Below are 16,155 nucleotides of genomic sequence, written 5' to 3' on the forward strand. Positions count from 1 at the left end.
GTACAAAACAACACAAAATAATATGAAAAAAATAGAAGAGACTCTTACATTGTCCTAAAAACTGTTTAAAATAGAATTGGAAGATTAATTCAATTATTTTTAGTTTTATGTTAAAATTCTCCGTTTTCTCTAATGCAAGACAGCCGCCGTTCTCTTTTCTCTCCCTTGTTTACAAACAGTAGGATCGAAAATCTTACAAATTTACGTGTTTATATAGACCTTATTGACATTACAGGGATTGCTAGAGAGAGAGAGAGAGAGAGAGAGAGAGAGAGAGAGAGAGAGAGAGAGAACGAAAAGAAGAGAAGGAAGAGGAGGAAGAGGAGAAGGAAGAAGAAAAAGAAGAGGAAGAGGAAGAAGAAGGAAAAGAGGAGGAGAAAGAGGAGGAGGAGAGGGAGGAGGAGGAACAAACAACAATAACCTCCTCTTCCTCCTCCGCCTCCTTCTCTTCCTCCTGCTCCTCCACTCCTTCCTCCTCCTCTTCTTATTCCATTAGTTCCTCTCTTTCTCTACTACTACTACTATAACTACTACTACTACTACTAAATTTATCTGTGGTGTATACCTCTCACGTAACCTCCTCTGACTATAAGAAATTGTTTGACTACTTAACTTCCAAAGTGGAGCACATTCTGACCCTCTTCCCTTCTTGCAGAGACTTCAATGTTCACCACCAGCTTTGGCTTTCCTCTCCCTTCACTGACCATCCTGGTGAACTAGCCTATAACTTTGCTATCCTCCATCACCTAGAGCAATTGGTGCAACTCCCTACTCGTATTCCTGACCGTCTTGGAGATACGCCCAACATTCTTGACCTTTTCCTGACCTCTAATCCTTCTGCTTATGCTGTCACCCTTTTCTTCTCCTTCCGTTGGGCTCCTCCGATCACAATCTCATATCTTTATCTTGTCCTATCGCTACGATCCCTCCTCAGGATCCCCCTAAGCGAAGGTGCCTCTGGCGTGCTGTTTTGGTGTGTTTTGGTGTGTTTTGAAGGTGTTTTGAGGGTGTTTTGGTGTGTATTGGTGTTTTGCTGTGTTTTGGTGTATTTTGAAGGTGTTTTTGGTGTGTTTTGAGGAGGTATTTTGCTGGTTTTCCTTGGAATGACTACTGCTTCCGTGTCAGAGAGCCGTCTTTGTGTGCTGAGCGCATAACAGAGGTGATAGTGTCTGGCATGGAGGCGTACATTCCTCACTCTTTTTATCCTCCTAAACCTTCTAAACCTTGGTTCAACGCCAGTCAAGTTAGTGGAGACTGGGACAATTGTTTAAACACACAACCGCCAAATTTGAAATGAACCCTGCGGTGTTTACATTGACAATTCTTCATCTATTCTATGACCTTGTGTGAAGTCATTGAAAAAGCTTGTGTGTTATTACCAAATGTTTAATTGTCATGGAAGAATTCAGGTAGACTCTTTAAATTAATCTATACAGCTTGGGGTCTACCACAGATTAACGTACGCTCTGCACCACATTATCGTACGCTCTGCACCACATTATCATACGCTCTGCACCACATTAACGTACGCTCTGCACCACATTACCGTACGCTCTGCACCACATTACCGTACGCTCTGCACCACATTACCGTACGCTCTGCACCACATTAACGTACGCTCTGCACTACATTATCGTACGCTCTGCACCACGCTATGTATATTATCACCGCATTTCATTTATCATTCTTTTTTCTTTTCGTTCATAATTTGTTCTGTATTATATATTATTATGTATTTATGTATTTATTTATTCGTCTCCATTATCTTCATTTTTTTCTTATAATTTATGTATTATAATTTGATCTCTCTCTCTCTCTCTCTCTCTCTCTCTCTCTCTCTCTCTCTCTCTCTCTCTCTCTCTCTCTCTCTCAACCTTAATCCAACTGCCAGGAAGCACAATTTCGGTAAATTTTCTGAACCTATTAAAATTGAGAAGGAAGCAGCAATAATTCGGAATCTCTTGAAATCCATGACTCTCAATTGACGTGCTGATGTTTCGGTAGACTTGAACAAGTACATGCAGGATAGTGAATTGTTATTAGTTATTCAGATAATGACATGAATATAATTAGTTAAATATTAGCCAAAAGTGCCATACCATCAGGAGACAAAGATAAAACTATATCATTACATATTTACGTTAAAGGAAATAAACTATCAGCGAAAATCAACCCTTTATTGTTTATTTTATGACAGAGGGCGGGACCTGCGACTCTCAACACCAATCAACACCTGACACACTGCGACAATTTCCACACTAAAAAATAAAACGATCTCCCTTTTTTTGTCAATAGCACTAACCACTCCCGAACACAAAAGATGAACGTAAAAATTAGCCCCCCTTTAAAAACAATAAAAATAATGATAATAGTAAATAAATTAATAAACAAAATAATTAAATATGAAAAACTGCCCTAAATTATCTGTTCCTTTCCATGCACTCCCACACCACGAGACCCAGACAGCACCACCACACACTGCTACACCCATCCAGGGACTGAGGCACCCTGCACACATCACGTCTATCTCTCTACACCCCAAAACACATCCAAAACACCCCAAAACGCATCCACACCCACTTAAACACCCAGAAACAGTCTTATCCACCCACAGCACACCCGTAGCCACCCAAAACACACCCAAACTCCTTTACAATAGCCCAAAAAACACTTAAAATACCCCAAAACACACCCAAACTCATCAAAACTGACCAAAACACCCCAAAAAAACACCCAAACACACCCAAAACTGACAAAAACACCCCAAAACACACCCAAAACTGACCAAAACACCCCAAAACACACCCAAACACACCCAAAACTGACCCAAACACCCCAAAACACACCCAAACACACCCAAAACTGACCCAAACACCCCAAAACACCCCAAAACACCCCAATACACACCCAAAACTGACCCAAACACCCCAAAACACCCCAAAACACACCCAAACACACTCAAAACACCCCAAAAACACATGAAGAATGCCACAAATGAATATAAATATTTAAATATATACACATGACACAGGCTGGGAAGGGAGTATTGAGGTGTAGGGGAAAGGAAGGGTGCAACAAGAAGCAGGGAGAGACAGGGTGTAATAAGATGAGACAAACAACCAGGCAGGGAAATTAGACAGGGTTTATTGAGATGGACAAATAGGGATAGTTTAATGAGATGCAAGGGTGATACAGGGTGTATTAAGCTATAGGGACAGACAGGAAGGGTGTACTAAAGTGTATGAAGACAGGAAGGGTGTACTGAGGTGTGGGACAGACAGACAGACAGACAGACAGACAGACAGACAGACAGACAGACAGACAGAGAGACAGACAGACAGAGAGGGAGAGATTAAAAGAGAAAATTTGAGACAGACAAAGGATATGAGAGAAAGAGAAAGAGAAGAGAGAGAGAGAGAGAGAGAGAGAGAGAGAGAGAGAGAGAGAGAGAGAGAGAGAGAGAGAGAGAGAGAGAGAGAGAGAGTACTAATCATCTCAATCATTCAATAAATTCCTAATATATGTATAGATTTGTGTATACTAGTCTTACCTAATGTGTGTATAGATTTCCGAGCATATACCAGCATCTCTTATGAGTTTGTGTGCTTATATCAGACTTAGCAAAGATTTGGATGTGTCTCTAAATATATACTAGTGTTTGTATACAAGTTTGTGTGTATACTAGACTTATTAAGAGTTTATGTGTGTTTCTAAGAGTATGCAAACCTTAGCAAGTGTTTATATATGTCTCTAAGTGTATACCAGTGTTTGTGTGTGTATACCAGCATTACATAGTGTTTGTAATGGTTTAAGTGTACACTAGTCCTTTTTAATTGTTACCTACTCACTATCTCAGCCCTCCAGATACAGCTGAGGCATACAGCGTCACCCCAGTACAGCCCCAAGTTGGTCTGGCTAGCCCCAATGACGATGAAAGCAGGAACCATCATTATCACCTGCTGTGGTTGATGATGGTGGCTTCTACGCACACACACACGCATACACACACACACACCTCAGACAGCAATTCCTGGAACAAGAGAGGACAGAACAGCATGCCAGCCACAGCAAGAGTGAGTGTGTGAACAGCCGCGGCCACCAACCAACCAATACTTCCCTAGCAGAAGAACGCGGCCCTCACAGTCGACCCAGTGGTGAAGCCTGTGCCCAATATTATTTATCAAGACTCTCTCTCTCTCTCTCTCTCTCTCTCTCTCTCTCTCTCTCTCTCTCTCTCTCTCTCTCTCTCTCTCTCATCCACCATTAGCCAGTCTCCCTCCCTCTCTCACCATTGGTCAGTGGCCTGTACAGCAGACACCCAGTCGTCATGGTGAAGGGATTTTCTCCAAGTACTGTACCTCCACCACTTCCTGCAGGCTCCTCCCACTTTCTTCCAGTCACTCCATAAGCTTGATGATCAGCAGCTGTCCTTCTATACCACAAGCTTCACTCTGGCCAGCTCTCTGGAGGCCTCTGAACCTGTGGGTGTAAGGTTAGGTTAGGTTAAGTTACGTTAAGTTAGGTTAGGCTAGGTTACGTTAGGTTAGGTTGGTTAGGTTAGGCCTGTGGATGGTGTGTGGAGGAGGACAGGACAAGCAGACCAGTGGGAAGGCTGTGGAAGGCCTGTGGATGGTGTGTGGAGGAGGACAGGACAAGCAGACCAGTGGGAAGGCTGTGGAAGGCCTGTGGATGGTGTGTGGAGGAGGACAGGACAAGCAGACCAGTGGGAAGGCTGTGGAAGGCTTGTGGATTTCAAGGTAATGCAACACCACACACCAACACCAGAACAATGCCTCACCTATCCACCTGCAGCCACATCACAGTCTCCCCCTTGTAGGTGATGGCAGGAGTGGTGGTGCTTGTGGTGGTGGTGCGAGGAGGCAAGGCACCCATGACTGGAAAAGAAGGGGTGAGTGCATTGAGGCTGCAGGACGGGGTGTACAGGTGTGTGGGAGGTGAGAGGGTGGGAGAGAGGGAGTGGGCACGTGGGAGAGAGTAAGTGTGTTCTATGGCAAATTATACGAGTATATAGGATTTCAAGGGTGTTTTTGTGTATGATAGGGAAAATATTCATACCCACATACACACATACATTTTCATCTCCCAAGCACCTCTCCTCTCCTCCTCTTCCCTCTTCCCCTGTCTCGTGCAATAGGTAAACACACACACACACACACACACATTGATAGAGGGATAGATATTAGCCCAGCATGATTTAAACAACTAATATAACTATCAAACACACACACACACACACACACTTCTCCACAAATCTGAAGGCACTGTGGTTTCCAAGCCCTCAAAGTGAATGAGAGTGCTGAGGGAATAATATTGCACCACTGCCTGCATGAACTTGTCACTAAAGCTGTCATGCGTCTCACACACCTCCTGTCACCGCTCATGCTGGCTGTCAACGCAGAACGCACCCTCCACCACTCATTGTTTGGGGTGACGGTTCTGTGGGAATGGAAGATAATTAGATTTTCTCTCATATCAAGTTGAATTGGTTTAGCTCTCTCTCTCTCTCTCTCTCTCTCTCTCTCTCTCTCTCTCTCTCTCTCTCTCTCTCTCTCTCTCTCTCTCTCTCTCTCTCTCTCTCTCTCTCTCTCTCTCTCACAATTGATTTCAAAGGCCACAATGATGATTAGGAGACGTTTTCTTGAGTGTTTCTCCTGACAGTAATGTAGGAATGTTGTTAATTTGTCGCTAAAACAATAAAAACATCCTTAAAAACCTGTGGCACTTCGAATAGAGCCTTTTAAAAGTGTGTTTCTCCCATCAGTCGAGAAATGTAGTTATTTATTTACATTTTATATATAACACACACACACAAACACACACACAGGTGGTCTGGCAGGAAAGTGCTATGAGAAATATACAAACGCATAGCAAGGCAAGGCACACAGCTTTCACACTCACCTCACACTCACAACACTCTTTCAACACCTTAACCTTTGTTGGGGAAGAGAAGCACTACTGTCTTAACCTTACAAATACACTTATTATAAGCTTATCTCTTACATGTACCAAGACAAGGCACACAACTTTCACTGTTACTCTCACCCACAACAATCTTTCAATGCGTTAACCCTTGTTGGGGAAGAGAACCACTAAAATATCATCTCCTACAAATATATTTAAACACTCACTCAGCACGCAACACGTCAGCCCTTGATGGAGATGAGAAGCACTCCTACCAAACCTTACAAAACCACTAATTAAAATCTTATCTCCTAAATATACCAAAACCAAAACACACAATTTTCACCCTCACACTCACTCAACACGCAGCACCTTAGCCCTTGACGGAGATGAGAAGCACTCCTACCCAGCCTTACAAAAGCACTCACCAAAATCTTATCTCTACTCCATTTATTCATCCATACACCAACCCAGTAACTCCACACAAGACTCAAAGCACCACAGTCATACATGTTCATCTATCTATGCCACACTGACTCTTGAAGCTGGTGGAGCATAGGGTGGACCGAAGGGCATCAGCTCCACACTCTGGGATGCCTGTGGGGGAGTTTATCCTGAGACCAGTGAGTACCTCTTCTGTATTCAGGCTCCCCTCCACCCTCTCGCACAGTACCTGAGGGCATGAGGGGGTGGTGAGAGGGTAAGAGGGTATGAGGGAGGAGGGAAGAGATGAAATGTGGTGAAAAACAGAAGAGAACACAGATGAGCAGGAAAATTGAGTGACTGGGTGTTTGAGTGAGCGAGTGAGTGATGGTTTATTGTCTGTCTGACTGAATGAATGAATGAAAAATACTTGCTAAGGGAATGAATTAATATCCACAAACTCACGCATTCACTGAATGGCTATTTGACTGACTGACTGACTGACTGCTGACTAAAAATGATAGGTTAGGAGGGGATAAATACTCGTAATCTCTCTTCAAATGTTAGTTCCTGATGGGGAGGAGGCCCGAGGGAGGGTCAATGGGGTCATGGCGAGAAAGCAAGAGGATGAGAGCAGCTGGTAGGAAACAGCAGCAGGCGGACGACGCTAAGGAGGGAAAAGGTTCGCTACACGAGTCTTCCCTTGTTCCCGTCAAGGTGGCAAGCTGCCTTGGTATTACTGCACCCTACTTATGATTGTTCTGGATCTCATACTGTAATCTAAACTTGGAAGTCTATATATATATATATAATATATATATATATATATATATATATATATATATATATATATATATATATATATATATATATATATATATATATATATATATATATATATATATATATATATATATATATATATATATATATATATATATATATATATATATATATATTCAAGCTCTCAACCCTATCTCATCACAAATGAACACATTCACTAAAGCATAAGCTTCTACGAGTGTGATTGAACTAGCAAAACTGAACTGGAAATTAGAGTTGTCTTGCATTGGTTGAGATATATTAGCAATAATAATCAGTGATAATGAAGGGGAAGGTTGATAGTAAGGCGGACAGTAAACTGAACGTCGGCCTCACCAGGCAAAAGTAGCCCGCAGATGGTAGTGTCGCACGTCATAGGATGACTCATGAAGCGCGTGACGCTGGTTGTGACATGGATGCTGCTGCTCGCATCACTTATTATTATTAAAGCTCTACTTATTATTATTAAAGCTTTATTGAGCATTATAGTACATTTTTAAATATATACATATAGCACAAAATATACATGAATATACATATAATACACAAAGCGAGCACCAGCCCGCAGGTGGGGGTCTACCTCTATTAATTCGAATTATGATCAGTAATAACTATTTATCTATTCAATATCTTATATGCATAACTGGTACCAAACAAAATATACACCTTTTCTTCAAAATGCATCTCAGCTAAAACTTTTAATGCTATTTTATTTATTTATTTTTTTTTTTTCACACGTCGAAAGATATTACCAGGCTTGGATTCTAAGAACATGTGGATAGTTCATTGCTTTATATATATATATATATATATATATATATATATATATATATATATATATATATATATATATATATATATATATATATATATATATATATATTCCCGTGACAAAATGTAGTTAATTACAGTTCGGTGACTATATATATATATATATATATATATATATATATATATATATATATATATATATATATATATATATATATATATATATATATATATATATATATATATATATATATATATATATATATATATATATATATATATATATATATATATATATATATATATATATATATATATATATATATATATATATATATATGTATATATGTATATATATATATATATATATATATATATATATATATATATATATATATATATATATATATATATATATATATATATATATATGTATGTATGTATGTATGTATGTATATAGTGTCACCGAAGTATAATTAAGTACATTTTGTCAGGGGAATTCTATGTTTGTACAAGTTCAGTAAATAAGAAAGACGTTCTGGTGAATCTATCCACACGTCTTGAAAAGACAGGAGACAACCTGAGGTTATTGTACTACTGCCCCAGATATTCAAGGAATAGTGAAAATTTCATCTTGATCAAGTCAACGATACCTCATGGAGAGAGAGAGAGAGAGAGAGAGAGAGAGAGAGAGAGAGAGAGAGAGAGAGAGAGAGAGTCATCAAGGTGTCATACTAAGAGCAGTTTTCGATTCGTTAAGCAGAAGATAATACATTTTTGCAATGTGTTGTGGTGATTTGTATGTTAGAAAAGTCTGGACTAGACGTTCACACAAGGATGACATTGAGTACCGCTGTCATAATGATACCATGACCAGATCAGATTCACGTTCACCAAGAGCAGGCATATTATCAACGCAAGCATTAACTTTGGGATCTCAGCTATAGGAGCACGCTGCACTAACTCAAGTTACTTTCTACATGACTAATTCCGCATGCTTAAACTTCTTCCTATCCTGAAACAAACGCACAATATTATTCGTCTTCATATAACTTTTTTTTCTAGGGCGTACACTAATTTTTTTTTTCTTTTATATCCAATAATCCTTTGCGTTTGAGCCACTTTTTTTTTTAAGTTACTAGTTTTAGTGTTTATTTCTGGTGGTTAACATTATGTGTGGTAAAGTTATAATTCTTACACTTATTTTCCTTTTTAAATGTACTTGACACTAATCTTTAAACTCATCTCGAAAACCCAGTGCTGTAAATTAACAAGTTACTTCAAAAGAACTCAGACGAATTTGCAAATACAACTGAGAACAAAAGCAAAGATCAAAGTGACACTACAGGTTAACTGAGTGGAAGCGCCAACAACGAAGACGGGGGAGGTGGAAGGCTCGCCAAACAGTGCCCGACTTGAAAACACAGAAACACAGCTGCACTCAGGAGGAAGCGGAAACAACAACTTCAATGACATTGACTACTGGAAAGTCACCATGCGAAGCGTCAGCATGCAATGACACACAGACACAGAATGAAGGAAAGTGCCACAAGCTGACAAGTGGCAAGAGCTTAGAATACCAAAGTTAATTTGCATCATAAACAAAATCAAATATACGTAAAATTATGGAAATGCACTATTATATAACACGAGAGAGAGAGAGAGAGAGAGAGAGAGAGAGAGAGAGAGAGAGAGAGAGAGAGAGAGAGAGAGAGAAGAACGCACCAGTAAACACGCACTCCACTTCCAGTCACGGCTGGCACACGACTGACTGCCGCCAGCAACCAGGTAGACCATTAGGCTTCTTTAGCTCCTTTAGAACTCCAGGTGCTCCCTCTAGACTCCTCCCCGCAATTCTTAACACTATTCTTATAGATCCTCCTCCTCCTCGACTCCCCCACCCCCTATGTTTCTCCCCTTGATGAGAATAATAATCAGAAATGTAATAAGGTGTTGACAGGTATCATTCGCAGCACTAAAAGTCTTTGCTTCATACATTTTAGCTCTTACTCCGCCCTTCCAACTTTCTAAACACAAAACAGATACAAAACACTTTCTACATAACGAAAAGATGATAATCACTACGAGAATAGCTACGAGCTATCAGTGAGGACATTTTATACACTCTGAGCTACGCTTTGTCAAATTCATAAACTAAAATACGTCAGTTTCCTATAAGAATTTGCAAGATATCACTGCTCTCTCTCTCTCTCTCTCTCTCTCTCTCTCTCTCTCTCTCTCTCTCTCTCTCTCTCTCTCTCTCTCTCTCTCTCTATATATATATATATATATATATATATATATATATATATATATATATATATATATATATGTTTACTTAGTTATTCACATCATGCCGGGCTAGCTGCCTTCCTCACCAACTGTTTTCTGCGGTAACCATTAATGTCATAATAATTTTATTCAAGCAACTCCTTTCTAGTAGGTAATGAGATGGCCGGCGGACAGTGGGGCTATTTTTCTTCTTTTTCTTCTTTCATTGTTTCTTTCTTATTTCATGTACTTGAGACGGAAAAAGCAGTGCGAATTTGAAAAAGCGAAAGGTGGTAATCATGAACAAAAGCATGAGTAAGCAAGGGCTGGACTGAGCTGAACTGAGGTGAATGCTGTAAACACGAGGAGAATATATGTACTACTACAAGGCGAACGACAAACCTAGACATCAGCAAATGTAAAACTTGAGACTTCAATACGCATTATGTAATCTTGTTCGCACCTTCGGTTGTCTGGGACGTAACCTTCCAAGTATGAATATATCCACCTCGCACAAAAGCCACAGCCATCCATATTCCTGGGTGTTGTATGTGGGCAAAAAATGTAACCTGAAGACTTCTTACTACGATGGAACTAAACTGATAGATAGATACATTAGATAGATAGATAAATACACACACACACACACACACACATACACACACACACACGGGGAACAAAAATATAGCAAATTCCAGGAAGTTGGAGTCACTTGGCCAAAAACAAGCTGCTTCAGATTGGCTTGGATTAAGTAAATTGCACGTTTCCCGCATCACTCACCGAGGCAGGTGGGCAGGCAAGGAGTCTCAATTTGGGAAAGTGGAATATGACGCGGTTTTGAAAGTGAGTGTGTGAAGGAAAGAAAAATGTGACTAAATAAAATCACGAGAACAGTTGCTGTCATGAATGTGGAAATCAGGAGGAGGAAGAAGTGATGGTGGTGGTTGTTTAAGCAACTTCTCTTTTTGGTTGAAGTAGTTCTTGTACCATTCAATATGTGCTTGTTTTCGCTCCACAGTTAGATGAGGATTCTTTGAGAGTCCAGTGCAAACCAGCTCCATGAAGTGTCTGATGGGGCCACGTTTTGGGCACCATCCTTCCAAGTGTCTCTCAAGGAAGACATGCTCATGGAATCCCACTTTCATTTCCTCCACCAAACCTGCTGAGATGGAAGGAGAAAGCATTGAGAAATTATTTATGTTTGGTTGTTAATATGAACAAAAAAATACAACAACAGAAAACTGCCAAATGACACACTAATTAAAAGAGCATTTTATTGAATAATTTGTATAACTATTTACTTTACTTAAGCTATTTAGTGTTGAGATAACTATACCTGCTTCATTATCAATGGGGAAGGTCCACAGCTTGCCTTGCTTAGTCCACTGTATCATCTCCACAAAGGCATTACTAGGAGGATGCTGCATACTCTGCTCCAGCTCATGTAGGTACAATCTCTCCCATGTGGGCAACACTGATATTGGAGCAGCAGGTCCATGGGGATCTTCTTCCCTTTTCTTAAATATCTCCAAAGGTTGACCTCCAAAGAGATCAACATGAGCCCTGCACATAGAGTGTGGTGTAGAGAAAACACTGTGACCTGGAAAATAACAGCAGTTTATCTAAAATGTATGACGTACAACATGTTGGGCAGCACAAGGCAGCTACATGGAACAGGCCCACCAAAACCTTGCACCAGTAATGTTTCAGTAAAGACACAGAGAAGGTCCATGTTTCCTTGCTCCTTGGAAACAAAATAAGGATAATCATTAAAAACTTATCCAAAACTTCAAGTCAAAAGACCACAAACTTTTTTTTTATGGGAGATATGAGGTATTCCCTTAGGACACAGACTAATTATGAGCATCCTTTTCAGTGGATCAAGTCATGAAATACAGCATGTACTGAAATCATCAAAAGAAGGGAGCAGAAAGAGACCATCTTAATTCACATAGCATTAATGTACACCTCTCTCAACAAACCTGGGCACAGATGAATCCCAAGGCTGAGTGCAGGGCTTGCGGGCTCGGGGCTGGTCTTTCGGGTCAATGTGGTACCCTTGCCTGACCTCGGTACCAGAAGGAAGGTGACGTGGCACTTCCTCCATCCCTGATTGTGGCTTTCTCTCCACCTTCATGCCCACAAACAATTTCACTGCAACAAGAGAAATTATGCACAGCCACTAATGTCAGTGGGGCAAGGAAATTTACCAGATAGGATAAAAGAACTGCCACAAATGTATTTTTATCAAAAAAGGTACTCTGCAATAAGTACATACACTGAAGAAATTCACTGAATACAATAGTGTTGACTACAAAATCTAAAAGTACAAGAATGAGTAAAAAACTGCACAAAATTTGCCAAACATGAATTTGCATAATTCATCTTTTCCAAATTGTTACTTACAGTGATCTGTCTTAATGGGTTGGAGTGTATCATGAGTTAAGTTTGTTGGAACACTAACACTGCAGTGAAATAGTGTAAAGAGACACATGCATCAGAGCTGTCTTTAGGTTACATCAATTCTTGGCTGAACACCAGTACTATAATAGCTCATTTATAAGTCTGGTCTACCAGAATATAACTCCATTCAGCCAAAATGTAGGTCAGAATCAAAAAGCTTCAGCAGGCAGGATAATTTTGCCAAAACAAGAGTTGCTGTCTGATGGTTTGACACTGTTGCCACTCTCTACCTCACAAATAAGACAACAATAATGCACAAAGGAAAAGATTCAGTAGTATATGTATCTATGTAAGAAATGTAGACAATGGTTCGTTAACTGAAAGTAGGTGAAGAATGTTTAAGATTCTATATCTTCAATCTCTACTAAGCTGAGACTAAAGATGATGATAATGAGATGATCAGATATAAAGGCAAGAAACAGAATTGCCAGGAAAGATCCAGCAATTATTCACTTATACCACTTATAGTTTGATATGGGTATCATCTTAACTAACTGGTACAAGCTTAAATAAGAATGCAACTACAGAAATTTGGGGTTATCTTACACACATGATATAAAACTAAAAAGGATAGAAATTGCATAACAACAAAAGTAATGTCACTGCACAAAACTGGGCATACCAGTCTCCATAATAAATAAACACCAAAATGACAAGAGAAATTTTCATACATTATCTTCTTTAATCTACTACTACCATAACAAAGGCATCAGGAACATTAACATGAAATCCTGCACAACAAAAGAAGACAAGCATTGCAGCAGTTCCTTGGGCCCTAAAAGAAACTAAACTGTACTGCAATGGTATCAATCCAATCACAAACAGATATCATGGCATCAATGTAGCCAAGAGGCATCAACACTCACCTGAGAGATGGGGCAGTGCCAGTGGTAGTCTCTGAAGAGTGGAGGCGCAAGGTGGACAGAAGCTCAGACTCAGTTTCCTTCACATCCCCACCAAGACTTTTAGCCACTTCTTTGGTTGCTAAAACAAGCTCAGGTTCTGAAAAATTAAGCCCAGATTTCATTATTACTAAAAGAATAGCAGCACACCACTACAACAAATGGTTCTAATCAAATCTTATATTACAGCCTACAATTTTATGATTTCAAACAAGAAAGCTCAAAGTTCCTTAGAACTAGTACAGCATGTTAACACTTCTTTGTTTGTAAGCACAGCATCCACTGCATCTTACTTGTAGATAGTAGTTTTTATTTGTTTACTTCTGTCAACAAATGTAAGGCAGCTACCTATTAAACAAATAGCTAAGACAAACAATAATAAACATCACACCTGTACCATGGTGAAAGAATAATCTACATGTCTCTAAACACCACCCACTACTTATCACCATGTTTTTTAAATGTCACATGTTTAAGTGTCTAGACCTAAACTAAGACCTAAACTTGTACCAGTTTTGTGTCATAAACAGACATTGACTAAAAATAGATGTTAACTATTGCAGCATCCAAAAATTAACAATATGAATGACAATTAGGTAATAAGAAACCTACAGTAATGAGGGTACAAGTACAGTCCTCACCAAGGTCAGGCTCTGATACCGGGGATAATTTGCCTTTTCCTGCAGTTTTGGTCTTCTTCCGAGCTTTGGGACGTAACGGCTGCACTTGAGGCTCCACAGGAATATGGGGTCAGTCTGGAGATTAGGGGACTTTCAATATGATACAAAGATATTTGTACTATTTAAAATGACCACCTGGTGCACCCATCATTCTACAATACTAATAAAACAAATAAAACATGAACATACATATTTATATTTGTGAATATTATAAAAACATAACAAGAGACTAGGTTATCAATGCCATCCAGCACTGGCATGTATAGTATTTATTATGTACTAATTACCACATAATGCAAAGTGGAACTTATCAAGCAAAATCTATTAGCAGAATTTACTGTAAGCAGGACTTCAGGAATAGTACTCTCATTGACTTATAATAACAGATTCAGATGTAGAAGATGGTGCAGGAACCACAAGTGGATGATGTAGAAATTACCCATCTGAGAGGAGAATAAAAAACCTTTTTCGAATGATGCAGCATGAAATCTTATGCAAATTGAGCTAACTATGGAGTGGTGGAATGAATGAAAAAATGCACCAAAGTAATCTGGCCAAATAAAAAAGATAAGGCACTATTTAAGTTTTAGAAGAGAGGTATATATATATACATAAGTAAAATTCCAAGGTCACAGTAGGAGATGGAAGCCACTTGGAAGATGGAAGGAGGTAAAGGAGTGCATGCAAAAGTAGTGCAAGGATAATAAGAAGAGTGAGTGAGCAGGCAAGGAAATAAATGTTTGGATTCATAGAAATGGAAACTTTCTCATCATGACCACCTCCTTAGGCCATTCCCTGAGGATGCTAGGCAGTAGATGGTAGATAAAGAGATGAATAAATGCAATGTATTCAATCTAATCAAAATCAACAAGAGGCTTTAATGTCAGTTCTGAAAGGTAAATCACCACAACCTATGTAAACATATGTGTTCTCACACTAGCCAAAGATGAAAGAAGATCATGTAGTTTCTTGTGGCTAGATGTCTTCTTGTCTTGTTTCTCTGCAGCAGCTTTCTCTTTTACACTGGACTCATGTTTTAAGACATGTGAGTCAGACTCTCCAGTCTTCTTTCCCTCTGTCCCCTGAAGTGGCTTATGGTCTTCTATCTGGGTTTCCAGATTCTGAGATTTAATTGATTTTTCTTTAGTTTCACCATTCTTGACAGTGGCAGCAGGTCTGGCATCACCACCACCATGCTCACACAATCTTCTGGTGGCTTTCAGCAAAGTGGCTGAGTCGGGCATGCTAGTTGTGCCGCTAACCTGGAGAACCAAATGAAAAAAAATAATGCTCTTCTTTGTCAGTCCAATAAAAATATATATACATATAGTGTCCTGGGAGGAAAGTCATATATTCTAAGAAATGAAAGATCAAGTCATTTTTAATTGGGAATATTCTATGGTGAAATGTTTTTAATGCCATGGTTCAGAAGTTACAGGACATTTAAATATGCATGCACATCAGTGGCAAGTGTGACATTCATTATATTTTAGTTATTATTTGCTATAGCAAGACACTGCATTATTGAATTCAGTTATATCTTTATAACCTTGTTGTGTAATCAAGTAACATCATGATGATACCAACACCCACCACTGCTACCCTCTCCTCCCCTCACTCCCCCCACTTACCACTTGTACCACATTCATATCAAAATGTCCTGTAGCTTCTAAACCATGGTGTTATCTATTTCTTTTCTGGTAGTTTTTGGCCTATTTTGAATTACTCTGCATGCTTTTCCAGCAAATCATTAGATTTTTTTATTTTTTTACCCCTGATGCCCCATCCCTTCAAAGACTCATGATTTGCAATAAAAACAAAAAGTAGATTAATATAAAACAGACTGAAGTCCACCAGAAAGAAAATAGTTCCATCTTCACAAATAGCAGCAGTAACATTCA

General features: G+C 39.3%; 1 protein-coding gene across 6 annotated transcripts; it reads right to left on the reverse strand.

Moving 5' to 3' along the window:
• Nucleotides 1-2,089: 2,089 nt before the first annotated feature.
• On the reverse strand, nt 2,090-15,506 carry LOC135112878 (small ribosomal subunit protein mS31-like). Of its 6 annotated transcripts, XM_064027813.1 has the most exons (10): nt 15,190-15,502; nt 14,216-14,329; nt 13,539-13,674; nt 12,192-12,363; nt 11,546-11,772; nt 11,197-11,371; nt 6,460-6,595; nt 5,386-5,457; nt 4,799-4,895; nt 2,090-4,479 (listed from the first exon to the last, which is right to left on the reverse strand). In XM_064027813.1, exons 4-7 carry the CDS (start codon nt 12,344-12,346, stop codon nt 6,565-6,567), a joined length of 588 nt encoding a protein of 195 aa, XP_063883883.1. In that variant the 5' UTR covers nt 12,347-12,363; nt 13,539-13,674; nt 14,216-14,329; nt 15,190-15,502; the 3' UTR covers nt 2,090-4,479; nt 4,799-4,895; nt 5,386-5,457; nt 6,460-6,564. The 6 variants fall into 6 exon arrangements, with proteins under 6 accessions (XP_063883883.1, XP_063883882.1, XP_063883884.1 ...); XM_064027812.1 differs by lacking the exon at nt 2,090-4,479 and having other exon boundaries at nt 4,487-4,895; XM_064027814.1 differs by lacking the exons at nt 2,090-4,479; nt 6,460-6,595 and having other exon boundaries at nt 4,487-4,895; nt 15,190-15,501.
• Between the last annotated feature and the right edge of the window lie 649 nt (nt 15,507-16,155).

The sequence above is a fragment of the Scylla paramamosain genome, chromosome 24 (assembly GCF_035594125.1).
Source record: "Scylla paramamosain isolate STU-SP2022 chromosome 24, ASM3559412v1, whole genome shotgun sequence".
Classification (NCBI taxonomy): Eukaryota; Metazoa; Arthropoda; class Malacostraca; order Decapoda; family Portunidae; genus Scylla; species Scylla paramamosain.

Bases quoted from the DNA above. Each gene is read 5' to 3' on its own strand.
- LOC135112878 (XM_064027810.1), bottom strand. From the start codon at position 12,346: ATGAAGGTGGAGAGAAAGCCACAATCAGGGATGGAGGAAGTGCCACGT. The intron at 11,773-12,191 runs GTTTGTTGAGAG...CTCTATGTGCAG, and splicing joins TGGGATTCATCTGTGCCCAG to GGCTCATGTTGATCTCTTTG. The intron at 11,372-11,545 runs GTATAGTTATCT...CTTCCATCTCAG, and splicing joins CCCCATTGATAATGAAGCAG to CAGGTTTGGTGGAGGAAATG.